Raw genomic sequence first — 20,482 nt, forward strand, 5'->3', positions numbered from 1 at the left:
CACAGAATCTAAAGCTAAGCCCTAACAGTCTTGGCTGGTTGTTGTTGTTGTTTCTTTCCAAGTCAATGGCCAGAACACTCATCAGGAAAGTCAAGGAGGAGAAAGGTTTTTTTATTCAAACCACATATTCACCTTGGATAGTATGAAACACATGAATTACAAATTATACCCCTATAGAAAAAAGCGTGATTATTTGCAAGTTTCTTTTTTAAAAAAGGGCTTAGACATCCATAACAAATGATGAGGGAAACAATTAGGGATGTTTAGTATGTTCAGTGGTTCCTTTCTGTAGGCAGCGCAAATACTCTGAGGATACCACACAAAGTTAAAAACAACTCACCATTCCTTGCGAGAGCAAACTAATTAAGTAGACATAAAACATTTACTGGGGCTTTTTCCTCTGATGTGAGATATTCTTTTCTGCCCTTTTATCTCGCATCTGACTCATCTTCTGCCCGTGTCCTTTGCACTCCCCTGTGGCCTGTGGATGCCCTTTTGCGTTTCTGCTGGAGTTCAGCAGTGTAGCTGCCCAGTGAGCAGATGCCTGCTGCCTCCTTGCTTTTGTTCAAATCAATACCTGTTGGTTTCTGCTGTAACAGGGAATATTTCAAACTCGTTCTTCCTTTTCAGTTTTGTTTTTGAAAACCCACGTAGGAGAGTGAAAGTCAAGTTTCCACATTCCAAGCCTGCGTTACAGTTAAGAATCTTTCTATTTCTAAATGGCTAATAAATAGGTGAAAATTGTTCTGTTTCTTTTCTCAGACCCAAATAATTATTACCACAGAAGAAATGAGATGACAACTACCGATAATCTCGACTTTAAGCATCATAACTACAAAGAGATGAGGCAGGTAAGCAGGGTCTGTGACCTTCTGGAAGAGGAGGTGGATGGATGTAGTTCTTCCAGAGCTCATACAGAGTAGGATTTCTTCCTACTGAAATGTTTTTAAATGCGCCTGCAATCTATTCAATTTTTATCTCTTTTATTCCATTATTAAAAGTTGCAATCTATTAAAATCTCAGTACCTAAATTTGTAAGTCATCTTAAGCAAGGGTCACTGCACTACAAGGGAATATTTACACCTAACATGCCATCATTTTGCTTCCATGTGTATTTAGCTGGTAAACATTACACAAGTTTCTCCTTACAAATTTGACCCTGATTTGGCCATTAGAATTCTTCTATCTTGCAGTGGTTTGGCATAATTACAGTGAACTATAGAGCATCAGATTCTGTAGAGTACTGAAAATCTCACCAGAAACTGTTGAAATTGTTTTGTTGTCTTAACAAGCAAAAAGAAATCCAGTTAGTTATAGTTCTAAAACTCCTAGCCTTGTTAATTTTGTTCCTATTGCTTCAAACAGTCAATCTTGGTTTAGTGTTTGTTGTTTTTTAATCTTGTTTTGAATCAGTGCAGACATAGGTGTGGATTGTACCAAGGAGATGTTTCTATGTTTCTGCCTCCTTTCTTTTAGGATATAAAGATAATATATTTGGACTTGAAGTGTGTGAATCATTTGCTGAATTTTCAGTATATTTGTACTGCATGAATCACTGTTCATTTTTATTGAGCAATTGTGTACTGAGTCACAGGGCTTATTTCAGCACAGATTTCATGGCCTATATCTCTTAGCACAAAGATTAGACAAGTAGAAACTCAATTGGCACTATTACTGCCAAGATCAATGAAGTAAAGGGTACTTTAGATTCTGATTGCAGAGAGACAGGTTGATCAATTTAGAAAAGTCTTTGGTAAAATAAATAAAAAATAAAAAATGAGTTTTAAAATTGGATGCTTTTCCAGTTCTAATACAAGCAGAAAATTTGCAGCTGTGGTTGAGACTGCTCAGTTGCGACCTGTCTGTGTGTTCTCCCATGATTTGTGTTCCTGAACGTCAAAACAGTTTGTGTGTTCAGAACTGAATGCATTCTAATTGGGTTCTGCTGCTGGTAGGCAGAAGATTGCGAGCTGGGATGTGTTAAGTTTTATATCCCCCAAACTGCTCTTTGGTGACAGCCACAGAACTTGATGTTTCCTTTCCTGAGTATAAAATAGAACAATAACCATCAATTTCTACAGTTAACATCTTTTTTTCTTTTTTTTTTTGTAATACAGAGTGTTGTTATCACTTTTGTTAGCACTGCCAATCATCTCATAAAAGCATTGATCTTTGGAGTTATTTATCATAAACACTGAAGGAGGAGGAGGATGTTTCCCTGGGCCGTGTTTTGGAAGCGTTACATTACATTGCAATATGTCAAGCAAGTAGGAGGGAGGGATTTTTCAGTGTCTGATTATTTTAATAGAACTCTCTATTTAGGAAGTTGAAATTTATAGCATGAAATGTTTCTTTGGGAAAAGTGCTTGACTCTTCCTTCAGTCGATAGGGACACTCACTGTAAGTCACACTCAGAAGCAGGGATCATCTTATAGTCCAGAAATACATGATGCATTTATACTGTAAAGCAAGCTTTGAAAATGGCTGACAGATATTTCTGGAAATAATTTGAGATGGACACTTGAGTACACGTGTTGCTTGTGTAACCTAGGTGAATCATACAAAAGAATGGAAAACCATCCCTTCTCATAAGATGGAACATTTGATTAAATAGAATGTAGGAGAAAATCCTGCCAAAGTGTCTGACATTTCTTTCCATGTTATAGCTAGCTATTCTAACATAGTTATCTTCAAGCTTCAGAAGGAGGTGAATCTGAATATGGCCCAAAGCTTCAACCTTGTCTTTGTTACAAACTGAAATGTCTAACCAGAATCATACTTTGCTTAGAAAATAGGAGTATTAATTTTTAAGTCTGTTTAACTGTGCATAATTCTTTCCTCTGGGACAAGTCAGATTGCAGTCAACCTTCAGGTCTTGTGTTGGTCTTCACGGCCAGCTTTGTTCATGGAAGTGGTGGAATGATAGTGTGGAATGTTCTGAATTTGAGCTGCATGCATTACCTTTTTATCTAAGGGTGAGCCAATGAAATCTAGAACTAGTGTAATTCCCAGCCAACATCCCGTGCTGCATACAAGGCCAGATTGACATCCATCTCTCCACTTAAGAAGGAGGCAAGTTCTGTTTTGACATGAAGCAGAACAGAGAACACAGAGATATCTATACCTGGTCTGTTGTAGGACTCAGATACCCAAGCGATTTTCTTAAAGGATAATGGATAGCCCTAACCTGAACGGCATTAAGGGGAGAGCCTTTTTGCCTCCTCCAGGTTTAGGCAGCACTCAGACCTACATTTAACACACCTTTCCTGCCAAAATGAAGAACTGCACCTTCAGACACCAGCTCTGAAGGGCTTCTTCAAAGCCTGCATGCAGTTTTTCCAAGGCGCTAACAAGATAAATAATTGGTACTGACAAACAAACAGGAACTGTCAAATAAGAACTGCTGGTGAGCACAACTCTGGAAATGTTTTACAGCCCTGCTGGTTGTTAATAAAGCCCTGACGGACTATTATCATCAATTGTCTCTGACAGTTTGTACAAGCGCAAAGAAAACACTGTGACATTCCAGGTGACCTATTGTGCCGTTTGGAGGAAATGGGCATGAGAAAAGCAAATATGAAATATGTTGGTTTCCAGCGTTGTATTTATGTATAAACACTTATCCACGTACCTTACCCACACTGCCATCAGAGGGACCTCAGTGGAGAGTGCTGTGTGGGACCTGATTCAGGAAAGGCTCTTCGTTTAACTTGGAAATCTTCACAGGCCTGAAATAAAACAGATGGTTGGGAGTTTGCTGAGGCCAATACAAATATTTCCATTGTTTGTAAAATGCTTTGAAATTCGTTCTAGGCATTTTTCTCACCAGGAATGAACTTTAACATGCTTTCCTAAATTGATGCTCTGGATATCTGGTGCCAGGTACATTGGGAAAGGTTCTGCACTGCAGAAGGATTTTGTGAACACTCTGCAAGGACAGGCTCATCTCCCTATTTCAGAGTTGAGTAGCTGCTCTAGTAAGAAAGATTTCCATAGCTCATTTTCCATTGGTATTTTTGGTTCACTGTGAGCAATTTCAGACACAGTGGCTCTGGACCATGGAGATGTAAAGCATTCTGTCTTAAAAACTTGGCAGTGATTTGTTAAATCTTGTGTAGAAAATGTAAAACAGTGTCTCCTGCATCCTATATATGCTTCTATTGAAAAAATAAATCATGGTATACCCTTATGTACATGCCCAGGAGATTGGAAAAATTCCATGGCAATATTTGAGTCCTCATAATACCAGCACATTGATGATGATGGCAGTGGTGGAAAAAAGTACACACAAAACCTGGTAACACACTGATGAAGTATATGTGAATGCATTTTTAGAGGAGCGTTGAGTTGAAATTTGCAAAAGAAATTGTTTCTCATATGCATAAAGCCAATGTATGAGATGGAAAAGCCTTTGAGAAATAAAAACACAAACCATCTCTTCTGTCTTTTAGTACGATTATAAATAGAAGTCTTTTATGAGAGGAATTTTAATGATGTTCTTCTCAATGTGAATTGTTTCCACTTTGATTTACTAAATGGTGACATGGGAATTGGACACAACTAATTAATGTTTTTTTAAAAATCATCAGCTTTGTTATCATGCAGTATTGTCTCTATATTAATGCTGTGCGAGCAAAGAGGTTTTGTTATGCTGCAGTACTTCTTCAATAATGCATGCACCCTTGTTTATGCAAAGATTGTCTAATTAATAAACCCTAGGGCTCCAATTTACAGTAAAGTCCTTATTTATTTCTTTAATCCCTTCCACTGAAAAAAAGATCAAGGCAGATAAATTTTGTCATTTAAAGCTATTTGCAAGAATTTCTTAGTAAGAACACATGTTTTTAGTCTTGTTTGTGACTCTTAATGTTCACCTGAATTGTCGCAGTGAAAATAGGTTTTGTTTGTTTCTTTGAGGGATAATTTAGACTGCAGATGTCCTTATCTGGATGACATCTGCAAAACACCACTGGTTTAAACAGAACTACAGCCCATAGCATGACCTTCCTTATGCACTTTTTTAAGCAGTAAGGCTAATTGATTACATTTAGATGTCACGCAGTATCTGGAGGAATGATTAACTGAGTAGATTTTGACAATGGATGCTTTCAGACGGATGTTGGCATTGCTATTTTTTTCTTGCTGAAGCCTGGTAAAGCAATTCACAGGAATTTGTTATACTATTTATTTGCTGAAAGAGTATATCCCGTTATGTTTATGGGAGTAATTCAGATAACAACCCGTCTTGCTGTTTTGGTCACATCAATACTGCCTACAACAATGATTTTACTCATATGAGATTTTATATTGCAATACAGAGCGTGTAGGAAGAGGTGTTGAGAAGCCTAATTACCCTCCATCCATCGTGTAATGTTCTGAGAACATATGCTCTATTATCTCCTGATAGTGTAGGACTTATGTAGGCAATTGTTTGTTTGTTTGTTCTTTATTATTCCTTTTGAACCTACCCATCACGCAGTTAATTCTGTGATAATACCACAAATACATCTCATGTAAGCAAGATCTAGAACTTCACCTACACTGTGCTGTTTCAGCTGAACAAAACTGGTGTTGTGTGACAGTAGAGCTCTGGTTCATAAGTTAAGCATAAAGCATTTACAACTAAGAGATAAGAAAATGAAGAGTGTCTGAAACAACGAATATGGAATAAAATCATGATACTGTTGATGCTGTTAGTCTAACTCTGTGTCATTTTTTCTTTGGCAGTTGATGAAAACTGTGAATAAAATGTGCCCAAACATCACAAGAATTTACAACATTGGAAAAAGCCACCAAGGACTAAAACTGTACGCTGTTGAGATTTCCGACAACCCAGGAGAACATGAAGTTGGTTAGGATTTAATCTAACTAATTATGTTGGAAGGTGTTGGGCTTTGGTTTTTTGCTTTGGTTTTTGTTGGTTTTTGGTTTTTTTTTTCCTCCTCATTCTATCTGCAGTAATTATCCCTGATGGAATTATATTCATGGCTGCAATGATTTCGAATGTATGTGGGAGGAACTTCAATGCTGAGTTTCTAAAATGAGAAGAGTAGGATGAGCACAAACAGAAGGCATTTTGAATGTAGGATCGAATTCTTCAATGATAATGAGTTTTATTCTTTGCAGTAATAAAGTAAAAGTGAATCTTAGCACTGGGAAATGGATTTCAGTGCTGAAATTTATGTAGCTTTGGATGAAAATTTGCTTTTTTATATGGGAGTGTATGCATTGCAAACAAAGATGGGTCAAATCTCCCAGTATTCTTTCAGCGGTGAGCGTTGGGGGTTCAATTTCCTGGGGTTCAATTTCCTGCGGTAATATCATCTCACAGGACAGATGGTCATTCAGTCTGTGATCCCTCTGTGGGTATGAATAAAGATCTCCCTGTGTTGCTGTTGTCAGGCATTGGTGTGGATGTGCTCTGCCATACCTGTGAACACCCTGCGAAGTGCTCGCCCCATAGCAAGGGAGGTGTAATTCATCTCATGTCCTTGCCCCCCTCCCCATCAATGCCTGAGATCATGTGTCGCGGGCTTGGCAAGTGGGAGGGTGGTCCCATGTGAGGTTGTCCCTTTTGGATCTGTTCTAAGTTGGGGTTTGCAAGTCTTATTCCTTCAATGGACTTGGCCGTGTTGATCCTCGTTGGGTTGAGGTGGGCTGACTAAAAAGGCAGAGCCTCGTGTTCACCACCAAGGTGATGCCGTGACTCGGATTCGAACCGAGGTTGCTGCGGCCACAACGCAGAGTACTAACCACTATACGATCACGGCGTGCTACCAGGGCTCTGATGCATATGCCCATTATTTTAGAGTAACTACAGAAAGTAATTATCGGTTTCTTATGTGTTTTCATTTATTATTTTTTCAGTTAAGGCATTTCTCCAACCCACACTAAGTGAAAAGCTGCTGCTTGACATCTGTAGACCCTTCATTTGCTGCTCTGACTGCATTTCTGTCCTATGTGATTGCCAGGTGAACCGGAATTTCGGTACATTGCAGGAGCTCATGGGAATGAAGTGCTTGGACGTGAGCTGATCCTTTTGCTAATGCAGTTCATGTGTCAGGAATACCTCGCTGGGAACCCACGCATTGTGCATCTCATCGAGGATACCAGGATCCACCTTCTTCCCTCAGTCAACCCAGATGGATATGACAAGGCATACAAGGCGGTAATGTTGAGGAATTATTTAGATCTGTTAGATTAATGTTGTCTTTTTTTTTTTTTTTTTGTACATGATATTTTGCAAGCAACTAAAAGAATAAAAATAAAAAATAAAAACAGAAGCATCAAAGCAAAACATAAGCCATTGAAGCATCTTACCTGGAGCAAAATTTGTATCGGTCTTTATGTGAAACTGGCTAATATGAGGATGCATGTGGAAAGGAGGGGCCCTAAGACTTCCACAACACACAGTACTGAGGAGTAAATCAGTGAGAGCACCATCATGGAAAATGGAGAATTTGTGAAGCCTGTTTTGCCATGGGAAACCAAGCTTAAGCACATGAAAATCTGTGTTCTTTTGTAGCTGAAATTTAATATAGCACCTAGCACCTTTAAAGAGCACACAATGTGTTGGGCATCATGGTATTTCAGCCTGGAATAAGACAGACAATGGGAAGGGAAAATTCATGAGCTCTGTTCAGGTGCACTGGAAAATCTTCCTGGGCAGTCAGTAGCAGCAGACTAGAATACAAAAGCTGTGCTCACAGCCATAGAAGGGATATATGCCATCTCCACTGTAACCTAGGGAAAAATAGTCTTCTGCAGAAACCTTGAAAACAAACCAGAACATTTTGTCTAACCCCAGGTGTTTTGTCTTTGACTTTACCTCAATCAACTCAATAAATAAATAAATAAATAAAAAATCCATGTTTTCATTTCTGTGATAGAACTAATTCATCCTTCCATTTCTGTGCATGGATCATCCTCAATTACTTTGCTGAGGATTACAGATTATCATTTTCTGAATAATCATTTCTTTTTCTTTTTCTTTTTTTTTTTCCCTTCAATCTAAGGGCTCAGAATTAGGGGGCTGGTCTTTAGGTCGATGGACTCAGGATGGCATTGACATCAACAATAATTTCCCAGATTTAAACTCTTTGCTCTGGGAGTCTGAAGATCAGAAGAAGAGCAAAAGGAAAGTTCCAAATCATCACATCCCCATTCCTGACTGGTACCTATCTGAAAATGCCACCGTAAGTAGCACTGGCTCCGGAGAGATGGGAAGATGAAGTTGGGGGCAGGTTGAAAGACTGAGCTTTGTATTTTTTGGGGAAAATGCAGCTTGCAGCTGCATACCTGCTCTAAGACAACTGTCTGGGCTTCCCTGATAGTCAGTGGAAATAAAAGTGCACCACAAAGATACAGTTGGGGCCCATGTTTTAGCAGCTGCCCTTGGAAAGGGAGCAGCTTCCTGGAGTGCCATGTTTTCCTATTTTCCAGGCTATTGGGTGAGCCTGGAGGACTTGATACCTAAATTTGAGTCCCTGACAGGTAAAGAAAAAGAAACACAGCATAAGCCCACAGCTGGGCTCACCTCTGAATAAGGCTGCTCCCCAGCTTTGCAGAATGGATGAGCTCTTTTACAAGATATGCACCATGCAGATTTCTCCTGTTTTTTTTTTTTTTTCTTGATGTTGCTTGAAATAACACCACAGTTGCTTATGCTTGCCATGTTAAAACTTAACTTATTTTTTGTATGGCATTTGAAATAACTATTTATAGTGGCCAAGCTTCCCATGTTTGCAGGGAAGGCACTTAACTGCAGCAGTTCTGTGGGCTTTAGAAATATTCCCCTGCTTAAAATCCCTTATTTCCCAAACTCATTCTAGTTGATGCCGCTGGGCACAGCATTATGATCTGACAACTTGGTGGTTCTAGATCACTCCTGCAGGATAAAACAAAAATGTTAATGTTTGTGTTAGCTTTTATGAGTTGTCAGTGGCCTCCAAAATGTGTCTAGCAGGCACTGTCATAAAAATATTTTCTTCTTGGCCACATCTCTTGTGCTGACTACTCACTCTGTGTGAAGCGTCTTCCAGTTTGCCCCCAGAAGATTTCCAGATCTCACAGGCCACAACAAAGCTGTTTCCTTCTTTCCTAGGTGGCGGTGGAGACGCGAGCGATCATTGCATGGATGGAAAAAATTCCTTTTGTGCTGGGGGGCAATCTGCAGGGGGGAGAGCTGGTGGTGGCGTACCCCTATGACATGGTGAGGTCCCTGTGGAAAACACAGGACTACACACCCACACCAGATGACCACGTCTTTCGCTGGCTCGCCTACTCCTACGCCTCCACGCACCGGCTGATGACAGACGCGAGGAGGAGAGCGTGTCACACAGAGGACTTCCAGAAGGAGGACGGCACAGTTAATGGCGCCTCGTGGCACACAGTGGCTGGAAGTAGGTGCCTGAGGAAATTAGCAGAGTCACAGAACGGCTTGGGTTGGAAGGGACATCGAAGGTCACCTCGTTGCAACCTCCTGCCGTGGGCTGGGTGCCCCCCCACTAGCACAGGCTGCCCAAGGCCCATCCGTGGATGTGAGCACCTCCAGAGATGGGCACCCATTCTTCTCTGGGCGGCAGTGCCAGGTCCTTGCCATCCGCTGAGTACAGAGTTTCCTCCTAAATTCCCATTTATTGTGCCATTACGCTGTTAACTATGATAATGACATCACTGCCCAGTATGCACTGTGGAGGTAAAGGTGGTAAAGTGTGTTCTGAGACCAGTATTTCCTCGTCTGGAAATCCATTCATTGTGTGTCATCAGGTAGTAGCAGATTGACAGAGGCTGCTTTGTCACTAATACCCAATGGCCATTCTGTTTACTACCAGGGTTTCCAGAAGTGCAATGTGTTAATGTATAGATTCTCTACATTCAAGATGGTTTGCTGGCAGAGCAACAACCCACACCAAATCTCCTATATATCAGGGGAACCTCAGCTGTGTTGAACAGACCTGCTTGCCTGCTGCCATCTTCTTTTCAAGAGACCTGGATGTGCTCACGCTTAAAATATGAATAGGCTCTGCAGGCATTTTTGCTGCCAGAATAAATTACAGAGCACATCACTCACAGTGTGCCCGAGCCTGTGTCACTGTCGCTGAGCACAAAGGGGAAGCTGTGTCCTGTAGTGCAGTCAGAGCATCACTTTCTAGGGAAGCCCAATTAAAGACACATTATTATCAGCAATAGCTGCAGTTATCTACGGGTGCACACTTGAGCAGACTGATGAGGCGCTCTGCAGAATCATCACAGCTCTACTCAAAACCAGGTGCATCAGTTAGACAGCACTTTCTACAGAATTAAGAAGGAAGCAGCGTGCCTGAATGATAACAGGAGCCACTGCAGCCCTAATGGCAAACAGATGCAGGAAAGCATCTGTGCAGACCACATTTTTATTGGAACTGGCTCTTGTTTGTAACTTGCAGGTAGTTTCACTGCGTAAACGTTTCTCAGCTTTGGACTTTTTTTTACATTGGCCCATATATGATTAACATTGGCCAGCCTTTGAAAGCCAGAGCCAAGAATTAACTTTTCAAATATTTTTTCAGGAGGTTAAAAAGTGATGGGTGAGTTTCAGGGAGGGGGAAGAGGAAGATTGAACTGCTCAGGTTGGAAGGCCAGTGTCTAATGATAGGTTTGTATGCATTTCTCCAAATCCTTTTAAAAATATAGAATTTGCTAACTTGACTGCTTAATTATATAATTTATGAGCTTAATTTTCCTAAGTGAAACACAGAAACACAATTATGAATCAACAGAGAAAAGATGGCACTGGCCTGACAGATGTTGGTATTAAGTTACATTAAGTAACAGTGTGCAATGTGGATGCTGAATAATGTCTTGATTTCTTAGAAATGATTATATATTGGATTTTGTTCATCTGATCTATTTTATTGCTTTATGATATTTCTCATTATATTACATATCCTGCTTTATTCCATAATAATAAGACTTCCAATATTGTCTTTGAGAGAAATGCTTGAAATATTGCTTTTGCCTTTGTTCTTTACATCCCAGAGCCTAGGCTGAACCTTGGATGATGTGGTCTCCATTCAACCTGTGGCATGGTTTTAGACCTCATCTCTTCATCGAGAAATGGAATGAATTTTGTGGTGTAGATATGTGTACACACATAAAGACATGCACATATGCACACAGACATATTCTACAGCTCACAGTAACTAATAGCACCCTGTGTTCTCCAAATATGATTTCAGAATTGAAAGCAAATTTCTCTCATACTTTTTCCATTCCATTCCCTCTGTATTCCCACGCTGACACAAGCATAGATACGTTGGTCACTCAACTTTCTGTTTATTTACCCTTTAGTTCAATGTATAACAGTTTCTGCATGCATTCTGGACTGCAATGAATGCAAGTTCTTTAGGCAGATTTACATATAACATTTATGCCCTGGGTGTGCTGCTCAAAGGCAAAGAACAGATGAATTTTATTTTATTTCTAGTGTTTTCAAGGCTGGAATTGCCTGTTAATACACAGAGAGTTGCTCTTGGCAACGTTAAGCCATTTTCTAAAATACACATACTAAAACTGAGCAATTGCTATGTATTGCAAAACATTTCACAATAGATTAATCAGGATGTGATAGAATATGTGAGGGAAAAATAATTGTGGCTGTTTCTCAGATGGAAGGGAAGCGCATTTGTGCAGTGCAGCATATGCCACTGTCTGATACTCAGGCTTTCCCCACCAAGAAATGTGAAGAGCATAACATCTGCCTTACATAACCCTCCAACTCTGCACCCAGGAGGCTCTGAGGTCTCATTAAATATTTGACTACTGCTCTGTGGTAATTGGACAGGACTACAGTTTTTTTTAGTTTGTAACTCTTTTCCATTAGAAGTGAGTGCGTTTCTCTATCTTTGCCAATCTTTGCCTTTGTGAAGTATAACTCTTAGTGATTGTGAATAAACATTTGCTTATATATTCTTTTATTGTAAAAGCAAGTGGATAGTAATGAAGGAAGCTCCTATCACTCCTTTCTCTAATGCTCGTAGACCGTGCCATGTTATCTGTGTGGTTGTGAAGAGCGAATAAATGGAATTTTCCAAAGGAAAATAGCTGCAGGAGTTGGAAGAGAAAGTGAAAAATGGAAATAGTTGAGATCTGAATCTAAATACAGTCTTCCATAGCAGTCGAGACCTTTGTAAAGGTCACAGCACTTTCTGTAATGCAGACAAGCTGCAGCTCCTCACAGGCTGATGTTCCTGGGTTTTGGTCAGGACAGATTTCTAATGGAAGTCCATATCACAGAGAGATGATGCAGATTGTATTCCTTTGCAAAGCCAAAAGAGGAAACACAGAATGGATTCTTTCACTCATTACAAGCTTATATACATCTATATATATATATATACACACTAGATATATGTTTAAAATCTCATTGTGTCCATTTTATTACGTTCTATTGTATTTTACTCCACTATATTTTTTTACTCCCCACTGACAGGCATAAATGACTTCAGCTATCTGCACACCAACTGCTTTGAGCTGTCCATCTACGTGGGCTGTGACAAGTATCCCCACGAGAGCGAGTTGCCTGAGGAGTGGGAGAACAACCGGGAGTCCCTCATCGTTTTCATGGAGCAGGTATTCAAGAGCATCATAACTCCTGACCCACTTGTTGGCTTCCTTCTCTGCTTCTTTCTCTGCGTTGTCAAATCTGTCTCTCGTATTCAGTGTTGCTGGGATCCTGCCAGTATTTGTAAGCTGAATTCACATTGTATGAACCCCAGAATAGGTACGCTTAGCTCACGTGTGGAATTCATGATTTGCTCCATCTTTCTAATGGCAGCGCCCCTCCTTGCTAAGCAATGTTTATTTTTTTGCTTGTTCTCTCAACAGGTCCATCGGGGCATCAAGGGCATAGTGAAAGACATACATGGAAGGGGGATCCCAAATGCCATTATTTCAGTAGAAGGCGTTAACCATGACATTCGCACAGGTAATAAATGATGATAGTATTGAGCAAATAACCTTCCATCTGCCCCTTATCAATTGCTTGAGTCAAGCTATGTTAAAATAATTTTTATTCCTCCTTTTCTCATGAAGAGCTAATGCAAATTTCAACCCAGAGTAACTGCAGCACTGACAAACAAGGCTGTCGTAGCAGTTTGCTATACAGTGTTCCTCTGGCTGTTAAGTGATGGGAATGTGTTGGAGACGTGAGCCTGAGCTGTGTCCAGAGGAGGAACAGCTGCTGCAGGGAAGGGGTTTCACACACTGCAGTCTTCTGCAAAGCATCACAGCTTTGGGAAAGAGATTTTGATGGATCTCAGCCAAAACAGTGCTTCGTATGGGTGAATGTCAGCCTGAGAATTAACTTTCAGTATGTATAGCTAAAAGTAAAAAATGCACAAATGTCTGTTAGCCTTGTTTGATCTACACCCAGATGTAGCTATTTGTGCTCAGAGTAAAATCCAGGCCTATTTAATGGCCTGGCAAGTAGACATGGCACTGAATAAAGCATTGCCTTAAATAGACACTAGTGACTACAGGATTAATAGTAATACCTGAAAACTGTTGTTGGCAGGTCAGGGGCTGGATGGTGTCCACCAGCTGTTGTGTTTGTGGAAGTCCTGTGTGATTGCCCCCAGTGGCTGGGGCACTTCTGAGCTCTGACGCTAGGAGAGGGGCGTGGAGAGGAGATGGGTAAGCAAGAGGTGATGGCAAGGGCTGGCTGCTGAGGTGCAAGATGGCATACTTTGGTGTGTTGGCTGAATCCAGGCTGTGGCGTACCACGAAGATAAGAGAGTTCCACCTCCTTATTCTTTTGTTGGGGACGGTAATAAATCTTGGAATATCTAACTTAGTTTATAAATAATTTTATTTCGGTGTTACTGTGTCCCTGTTGGAAAACAGAACGCTGAATAACAGATTCTTAATTAGGCAGTAATGACTCTTCCTTAAATATTTCACAATTGGACAAGTGGGAGATGATAGCAGGAACGAAAGTAATCACTTGGTCTTCTCTGTCTTGGAGGAGGGTCACAAACTGTAAGTTGCATTCTTCTGCTAATAGAATTGATGTATTTCTCTGGTTAGACCAAGCAAGTGCAACAGGCTCCAGCTCTCTGTATGCTAGATTCTCACATGAAAGAAAAATCAACTGTTTAAAGACAAGCATATGGAAGTGAGTCCTGGTGGCATGGGGAGAAGTGCACAAGGTCCCAGAGCCCAGCTTTTACCACTTGAAAGCTTGCAGCTGCTTGCATTAGGCTTACTGCTGAGCTTTTGTGGCTTAAGGCCATCTCAGTGCAAGCAAAAGTAATTGCTTTATTATTTTTACTTATATTTTTAATGAGAAATGAAGTTGGTACTGTGTTTGGGAATCACTTTTTAGATTGGAGCTACAGGACTTTGTTTTCTGTTAGGCAGATAACAATGTATATGTTGGAGACAAAAAGCTAACATGCCACATACAACATTAGAGAAGGAAGGTAGACTGTTGGCATTCTCCTTCCTTCTATACCTTTTAAAATGAAAAAAATATATATCCATTTGAACCTCTGGATTGTCTTGATATAAACATAGTCCATATGGGAGGAGAGTTATGGCCATCACCTTCATTACTGTGACTTTTTGTTTCAAGCAACCTAGGCTGTAAGGTGCCTGCTGTTCCTTTAGTGCATCTACGTCGTAGAATACCTTGTAGAGCAGGCAGAATCGCCTGCAAAGGCCTTCTAACATCACTGATTTTTTATTATTATTATTTTTTTTTTGGAGAAAATCTCTTGCCAAATGTGCACAGGAAGCACTTTTTTATTTTCTCTTGGAAGTACAATATGTCTTATGGGAAAAGGAGACTGGCGGCACTGAGCTGGTAATATTAATAGGCTATTTGGAATTATTGATTTTGAGAGTAAGAGCTTTATGGAAGATTATGCCATTTTCTCTTGATGCAGATGCAATTATTGATTAACTGTGATTATATTTGATTTACAATCATTCTATGATTCTATATGGTGTTATGGTTAGACGTGGACTATTTTCTATGAGATAACCTTTGGAGAGGAGTTCATCAATTGGGTGAAGGAATGCACTGGCTGCCCTTATTACCTGATGCTCCAAATGCAGTCAGTTTTTTGGGTTGTCTTAGAACCGTAGAATCATTCTTGTTCAAAAAGACCACGAAGATCAAGTCCAACTGATCATCACTGTGTCCACTAACAACGTCTCTAAACCACATCCTATCACTCCCACTAGCAGAGATCAGTGGAATTTCCACCACAGAGGGAAAGTAGTTTGCTAAATGCATCTGATTTACCATGGCCATTGTGTTTTAAATCAGACTTAGGTGGCAGCTTTCTGAGTATCATAGAATCATAGAATGGCCTGGGTTAAAAAGGACCACAATGATCATCTAGTTTCAACCCCTGCTATGTGCAGGGTTGCCAAGCACCTGACCAGGCTGCCCAGCCCTTTGGAAAGGATTGCATTTTGTTTACTACCAGCTGCACGCAGTAAGCAATTAATATATGACTAAACCTGGAATATTTAGTGAAGGGTAAATCGTTTTCTGCGTTTTTGCACACTTTGGAAATCTCAAAGCAAGTCTCAACCAAGATATATACAGATCTCTTCCAATGAAGCATTTTGTACTGGAGCCTGTACCAGAGCTCAAAGACTTGTGTATTTCTGTGTGATTTTTTTGCAATTAAGCGTAATTAATTTAATTTCACACAATGTTCAGAGAAAAAAATTATGAATAATTTGGTAAACTTGATGTGCTTTCAGCATACATTATGTAACCAAATTCAAAGATTTTGAAATAGCATCTAGTTAGTATTTAATATCATTAGTCTCAGCTAGGCATATTTCTATTTTTTCCTCCTTGCTGGCTGCCTTTCAGTGGAGAAGTTAGATTTCAGTTATTATATGCATTGGGCGTACAGCACTATCACTTTCTTTTCTGGGGACATTTTTGCAGGTAACAGAGTATTAGGATAATTTATATAGGGTATTTAATAAAATTTGTTGCATTTATCTTAATGACTCCATTTTAAAACAGGGGCCATCATAGTATCAGAGAATAACTGAATCATTCAGGTTAGAGAAGACCACTAAGAGTATCTAGTTCAACCATAGACCCATCAACACCACGATCCTGTCAAGGAGTGAAATACATTCTGCTCACAGCTTGATATTTGGTGTTGAAATGATTTCCCAGTGGTGTGTCAATGGGTAGATGTTTTCCTGGTGTATGGCTGTGATAAACTGCTTATCAAATGTGTTAGAGAAATGTCGGTCAGCCTTGGGGTGGGGATGCAGCATCCCCAGGGATGTGATGGTGGACACATCAGTGGTAACCCCATCCCCTTCCTGATTCCCTTTTCCCTTGAGGGGCACAACACAGCATGGCTGCAAGCTGAGCCCATGGGGAGCCACACTGGGAGCACAGGAACTGCCAGAGTTGAGGGGGTTCCACAGCTCAAAGTAGGCTCTTAGGGAGAAATTCAAGCAACATGGACAGCTTTCAGTTTTGCCTTTTGTTAGGATGCCAACAGACCCAACAGCAGGGGAGAATAACTAAACAAGGAGCTCCCCAGAGAGCCCATTCTGAGAGTGAGGTTGCTCTGTTCCTGAGGTCTAAGAAATAGGAAATCTGGACCTTGGCTGTCACCTCACAGCAGGTCACAGAGGCTGAAACAAAAACCTGAGCAAGGTGCTGATACAAGAACTAACACAGGTATGCTTGCACACAGTTTCACGTTTGCAGTCAGAGGCTGCAATACCACAGTATAGTTCATATTTCTGTTTTGCTAAGGCTTGCTATTTGCAGTTTTTTACCATGCCCTAAATTAAAATCATATTTTTTTAAACCAAGGCCAGCAAGTCTGATCTTTTCCCAAATATCATATTTTTACCCAAATGATCTTTAGCTTTTGCAACACTGCATTGCAAGCAACCCAAGGCAAGTGGTAGTAAGGCTGTCAGCTGTCATTAGAGCTAAAAACAAGAACAACCAAAAAACCCTCTCTGTATAAGAGATGCTGTGCTTCTATTTATATATAGAATTGCATGCTTGATTGAAATATTTATTGTCTTTTTTTTTTTTTCCTCCCATTGTTTTGAAAATGTTGGTGCCATGCTCTGTAGGGCTGGCAATAGAAGGAGAGGCTCATGTGCCATGGGGCAGCCTCATAACCATCCTCCTACCACGAGGCTGTCAACTTACCCATGTGCTGGCAAGTCTGCATTCACATCAGTAACACTTCACTCAATTTCCCCTGGGGAATAGTGTCTCTACAATGTGCTATTTTAACCCCTTTTTGCTTTTCCTCCTCATGCATTCACATGAAAGCATTCTTCATGTTCATTTTAAGGTGGTCCTTTCTGGAAATGCATTTGATTCTTCTGGCTTGGTTTTGCTGGTGACATTTCCTTCAGCCCTGCGTGTATTTTACTATCTAGTGGAACATCTGAGGGGAAGTAGGATTACTCTGTATTTAAGTTTACAGGAGGCTGAATAGGGAATAAAAGTTCAGATGGATTTTTCCTTTCTACTGTCTTGCACATGGAAGCTTTGTTTGCATTTTCATGTACAAGCCCAGCTAGTTACATCTGCACACAGCCAGGTCCAACGCCACATGCCCATGTTGTATATTTGAATCAGGAACATTCCTTCTTAAGGCATGAACACGTATTCAGAATAAGGAACATGTTTTCCCACTATTTTTTGAGCAGTGGTTCACCACATAGGGTGGCACAGAATGGTTAGAATTGGAAAGGACCTTTAAAAGCCATCTGGTCCAACTTCCCTGCAATGATCAGAGATATCTATAGCCAAATCAGGTTGCTTAGAGCCCCATCCAGTGATGATCTCTTCCAGCTGTGAGGTTTCCTATTGGAGCTCCAGATGAGAGATTTTTAGGGAACACACAGCAAGGAGTGCATCCCACTCCCTTTGCCTCTTGGGCTGAGGAGCTTGCATAGCTAGATCACCCTAAAATTCCTCTGTATTAAAGGACTGCTGGGTTTCTGTGATGGCCTCAAGTGCACCGTGAGTTTGGTTGTTAGCTGCAAGGTCTGGATGGTTGAGAAGGATGGATGCAGAATTGCCAGTCCAGCGTCTCATCTTTACTCGTGTCATTTGAAAAGCAACCTCCAGCTCATGTTGGATACCAGCCCGTGCTGCTTGCCAGCCCACGTTGGGTACCAGTATGCAATGCAGGAGAAAAAAACCCTGTGTTAAAAGCATCCCTTTTCCACACAGGAGCTGATGGAGACTACTGGCGCCTTCTCAACCCAGGGGAATACATGGTCAGTGTGAAAGCAGAAGGCTACACCACCGCCACCAAGAACTGTGAGGTGGGCTACGACATGGGAGCTACCCGCTGCGACTTCACCATCTCCAAAACCAACCTGGCAAGGATCAAGGAAATCATGAGGAAATTTGGGAAGCAGCCCATCAGCCTGTCCCTGCGGCGGCTCCGGCAGCGGGCTCGGCAGTGGAGGCAGCGCAGATAGAGCCCAGTTCTGCCAACATCAGCCCAGCTGTAGCACTAGTGAGAGTTGCATAGCCCAACCCTTCCTATACATTTCCCTGTCTGAGGCTTTTCTGTTAGTGGAGCTGGATGTGGGTTTGTCAGTGTGGCAAAAAACTGGAAGCAAAGATTGGTTCAAGCTGAAGTGAAATAAGCCCTGGTGTTTGTGGGGGGAGGGAGGTGGGAAGAATGGAAAGATGTTTTGAGTTGAAATGAAATGTTTGGGGTGGTTTTTCTGTTGTGTTTTTGTTTTCGTTTTTGTTTTTTGCCTGTGGATTATTTAATCCTATGTAAATCTGTTTTCTTTAAAATAGCAAAGGAAGAAAAAAAGATACTTGTAAATGAGAAATACTTTTGACTGAAAAGAAAAGAAAGATGTTTCTAAAGTATAAAATTGATATATTTTTGCAATTCAAAAAAGTTATGACGATCTTTAAATTTTATTCTCATATGGGAGAGAAGCTGAGAGGGCACTGCTTCTGCTGAACATCATTAAAATGTGTCCAAATTTTGGTCTCCATTTCCTTGTAAATCCACATTTTGACAAGCATGGTAATCTCTGGGGGAAAAAATATCCTGAAGTGAATAAACCATCTCAGCTTTTCTGTTTTGGTATTCAAGAATGCCTGATGACTCCAGAACTTAGTGCCCAGCGTTTTGTTTTCAAGGCTGTGTTTTTACTCTGAACTACACGTAACAAAAAGGGCGCTGGGTAAGGACTGCTGCAGCCACAGCACCTCCTCTCTGACGCAGGAAAAAGACTTGAAATGAAGCTTTCCTTGTGGACGCAGGCTTGGGCATGGGCAAAATCCACTGACAGCATCTTTCTTCTTGATTCTGGCCTGCCTATAAGCACCTTTGTGCTCACGCACACCTCATGTCGCTCTCTTCCACAACCTGGCAGGGACTCACCTTCCTCCACATGGTCTGTTTGTCTTGCCACTACAGCTTTCCTGGCCTCGCCGCTCTGAGAGCTGGACTTGTGCTTTATTATTGGCTTTTAAATAACAAAATTGTACGGCAGAATGGGTTCGAGGTTTGGGAAAGATGCAGATTGAATCTGGGAAAGAATGAACTAAATAAACACTGGTCAAGCCATCAGCTGGTGGAAATCAACTTTGCTCTGTGAGATTCAAAGTCGTGACCTTGGTTGTACCAAAAGTAGGGCCAGCTGTACCTTTTTAGCCAGCCAGAAGTCTGTGGATAAATAAACATCTCTAGCATGCATGGTAGTGAGGCTGCAGTGTACGCTTCCACATAGAGTTTTATTTAGAACCTTCTAATTGCCGTTACAGTGCTTGCCTATACTGATGTGATTCTTGGAAAAGATGTTCACCCAACCCTTATTCCAGACCAAGGAGGAATAAACTGTGAGTAGAAAACGTACTGTAAGAATATTATGTGCCATCTGTACTACATCTATTTTTATTTTCTCAGCAAAGAATCTTGAAAACACAAAAGGCAAAATATGGCAGAGCAAATAATATAATCAATAACCCTTCCATAATAAATAGTCCTGTTCTTAAATTTCTTGGATGATTCTAGCCTATCCTTGTTCTGCAAATACCATTAAATAACAGCAATCTGTGTGACAAAGAGAGAACAAAGAAAACAGCAGAGTGCAGACATAATTCTCCTCAGCTGAAATTATGGAACTCCAGCTCCATTGTCAGCACTGTTTAAACTAAATCAGAGACTCAGACAAATAATCTAATCACTACATTACCATTTTGAATTGTATTTTACTTTGCCAGTCTATTTACCACCCTTGCAACATTCTGTAGTCCCTTCATTTGTTTTGAACAGCAATTGTAACGGCACTGTAACAGCAGCTCAGATGTCATTCTTTTCTTGGGCAGTGATGAGAAATATGTTTTGGAATATCGGAGTAGTGACAGCATATCAGTACTCCAGCTAATTTGGTTCATTCATTGGCATGCATAGGTTTTGCCACCACCGCAATGCCAGGTTTT

General features: G+C 40.7%; 1 protein-coding gene and 1 non-coding gene across 2 annotated transcripts in view; one reads left to right on the forward strand and one right to left on the reverse strand.

Moving 5' to 3' along the window:
* CPXM2 (carboxypeptidase X, M14 family member 2) overlaps positions 1 to 19,625 on the forward strand; it is a 64,546-nt gene extending 44,921 nt beyond the window's left edge. The window contains exons 6-13 of the mRNA XM_052676848.1: positions 763 to 851; positions 5,728 to 5,851; positions 6,972 to 7,168; positions 8,016 to 8,195; positions 9,104 to 9,401; positions 12,473 to 12,612; positions 12,868 to 12,967; positions 18,239 to 19,625. Of these exons, the coding sequence (XP_052532808.1) occupies positions 763 to 851; positions 5,728 to 5,851; positions 6,972 to 7,168; positions 8,016 to 8,195; positions 9,104 to 9,401; positions 12,473 to 12,612; positions 12,868 to 12,967; positions 18,239 to 18,492 (1,382 nt within the window). The 3' untranslated portion in view covers positions 18,493 to 19,625. The remainder of the gene's footprint in view (positions 1 to 762; positions 852 to 5,727; positions 5,852 to 6,971; positions 7,169 to 8,015; positions 8,196 to 9,103; positions 9,402 to 12,472; positions 12,613 to 12,867; positions 12,968 to 18,238) is intronic.
* Positions 6,699 to 6,770, reverse strand: TRNAH-GUG (transfer RNA histidin (anticodon GUG)). The gene has a single exon. It is a non-coding gene; the product is annotated as a tRNA-His (tRNA).
* Positions 19,626 to 20,482: the final 857 nt, after the last annotated feature.

The sequence above is a fragment of the Tympanuchus pallidicinctus genome, unplaced genomic scaffold (assembly GCF_026119805.1).
Source record: "Tympanuchus pallidicinctus isolate F22 unplaced genomic scaffold, pur_lepc_1.0 scaffold16, whole genome shotgun sequence".
Taxonomy (NCBI): Eukaryota; Metazoa; Chordata; class Aves; order Galliformes; family Phasianidae; genus Tympanuchus; species Tympanuchus pallidicinctus.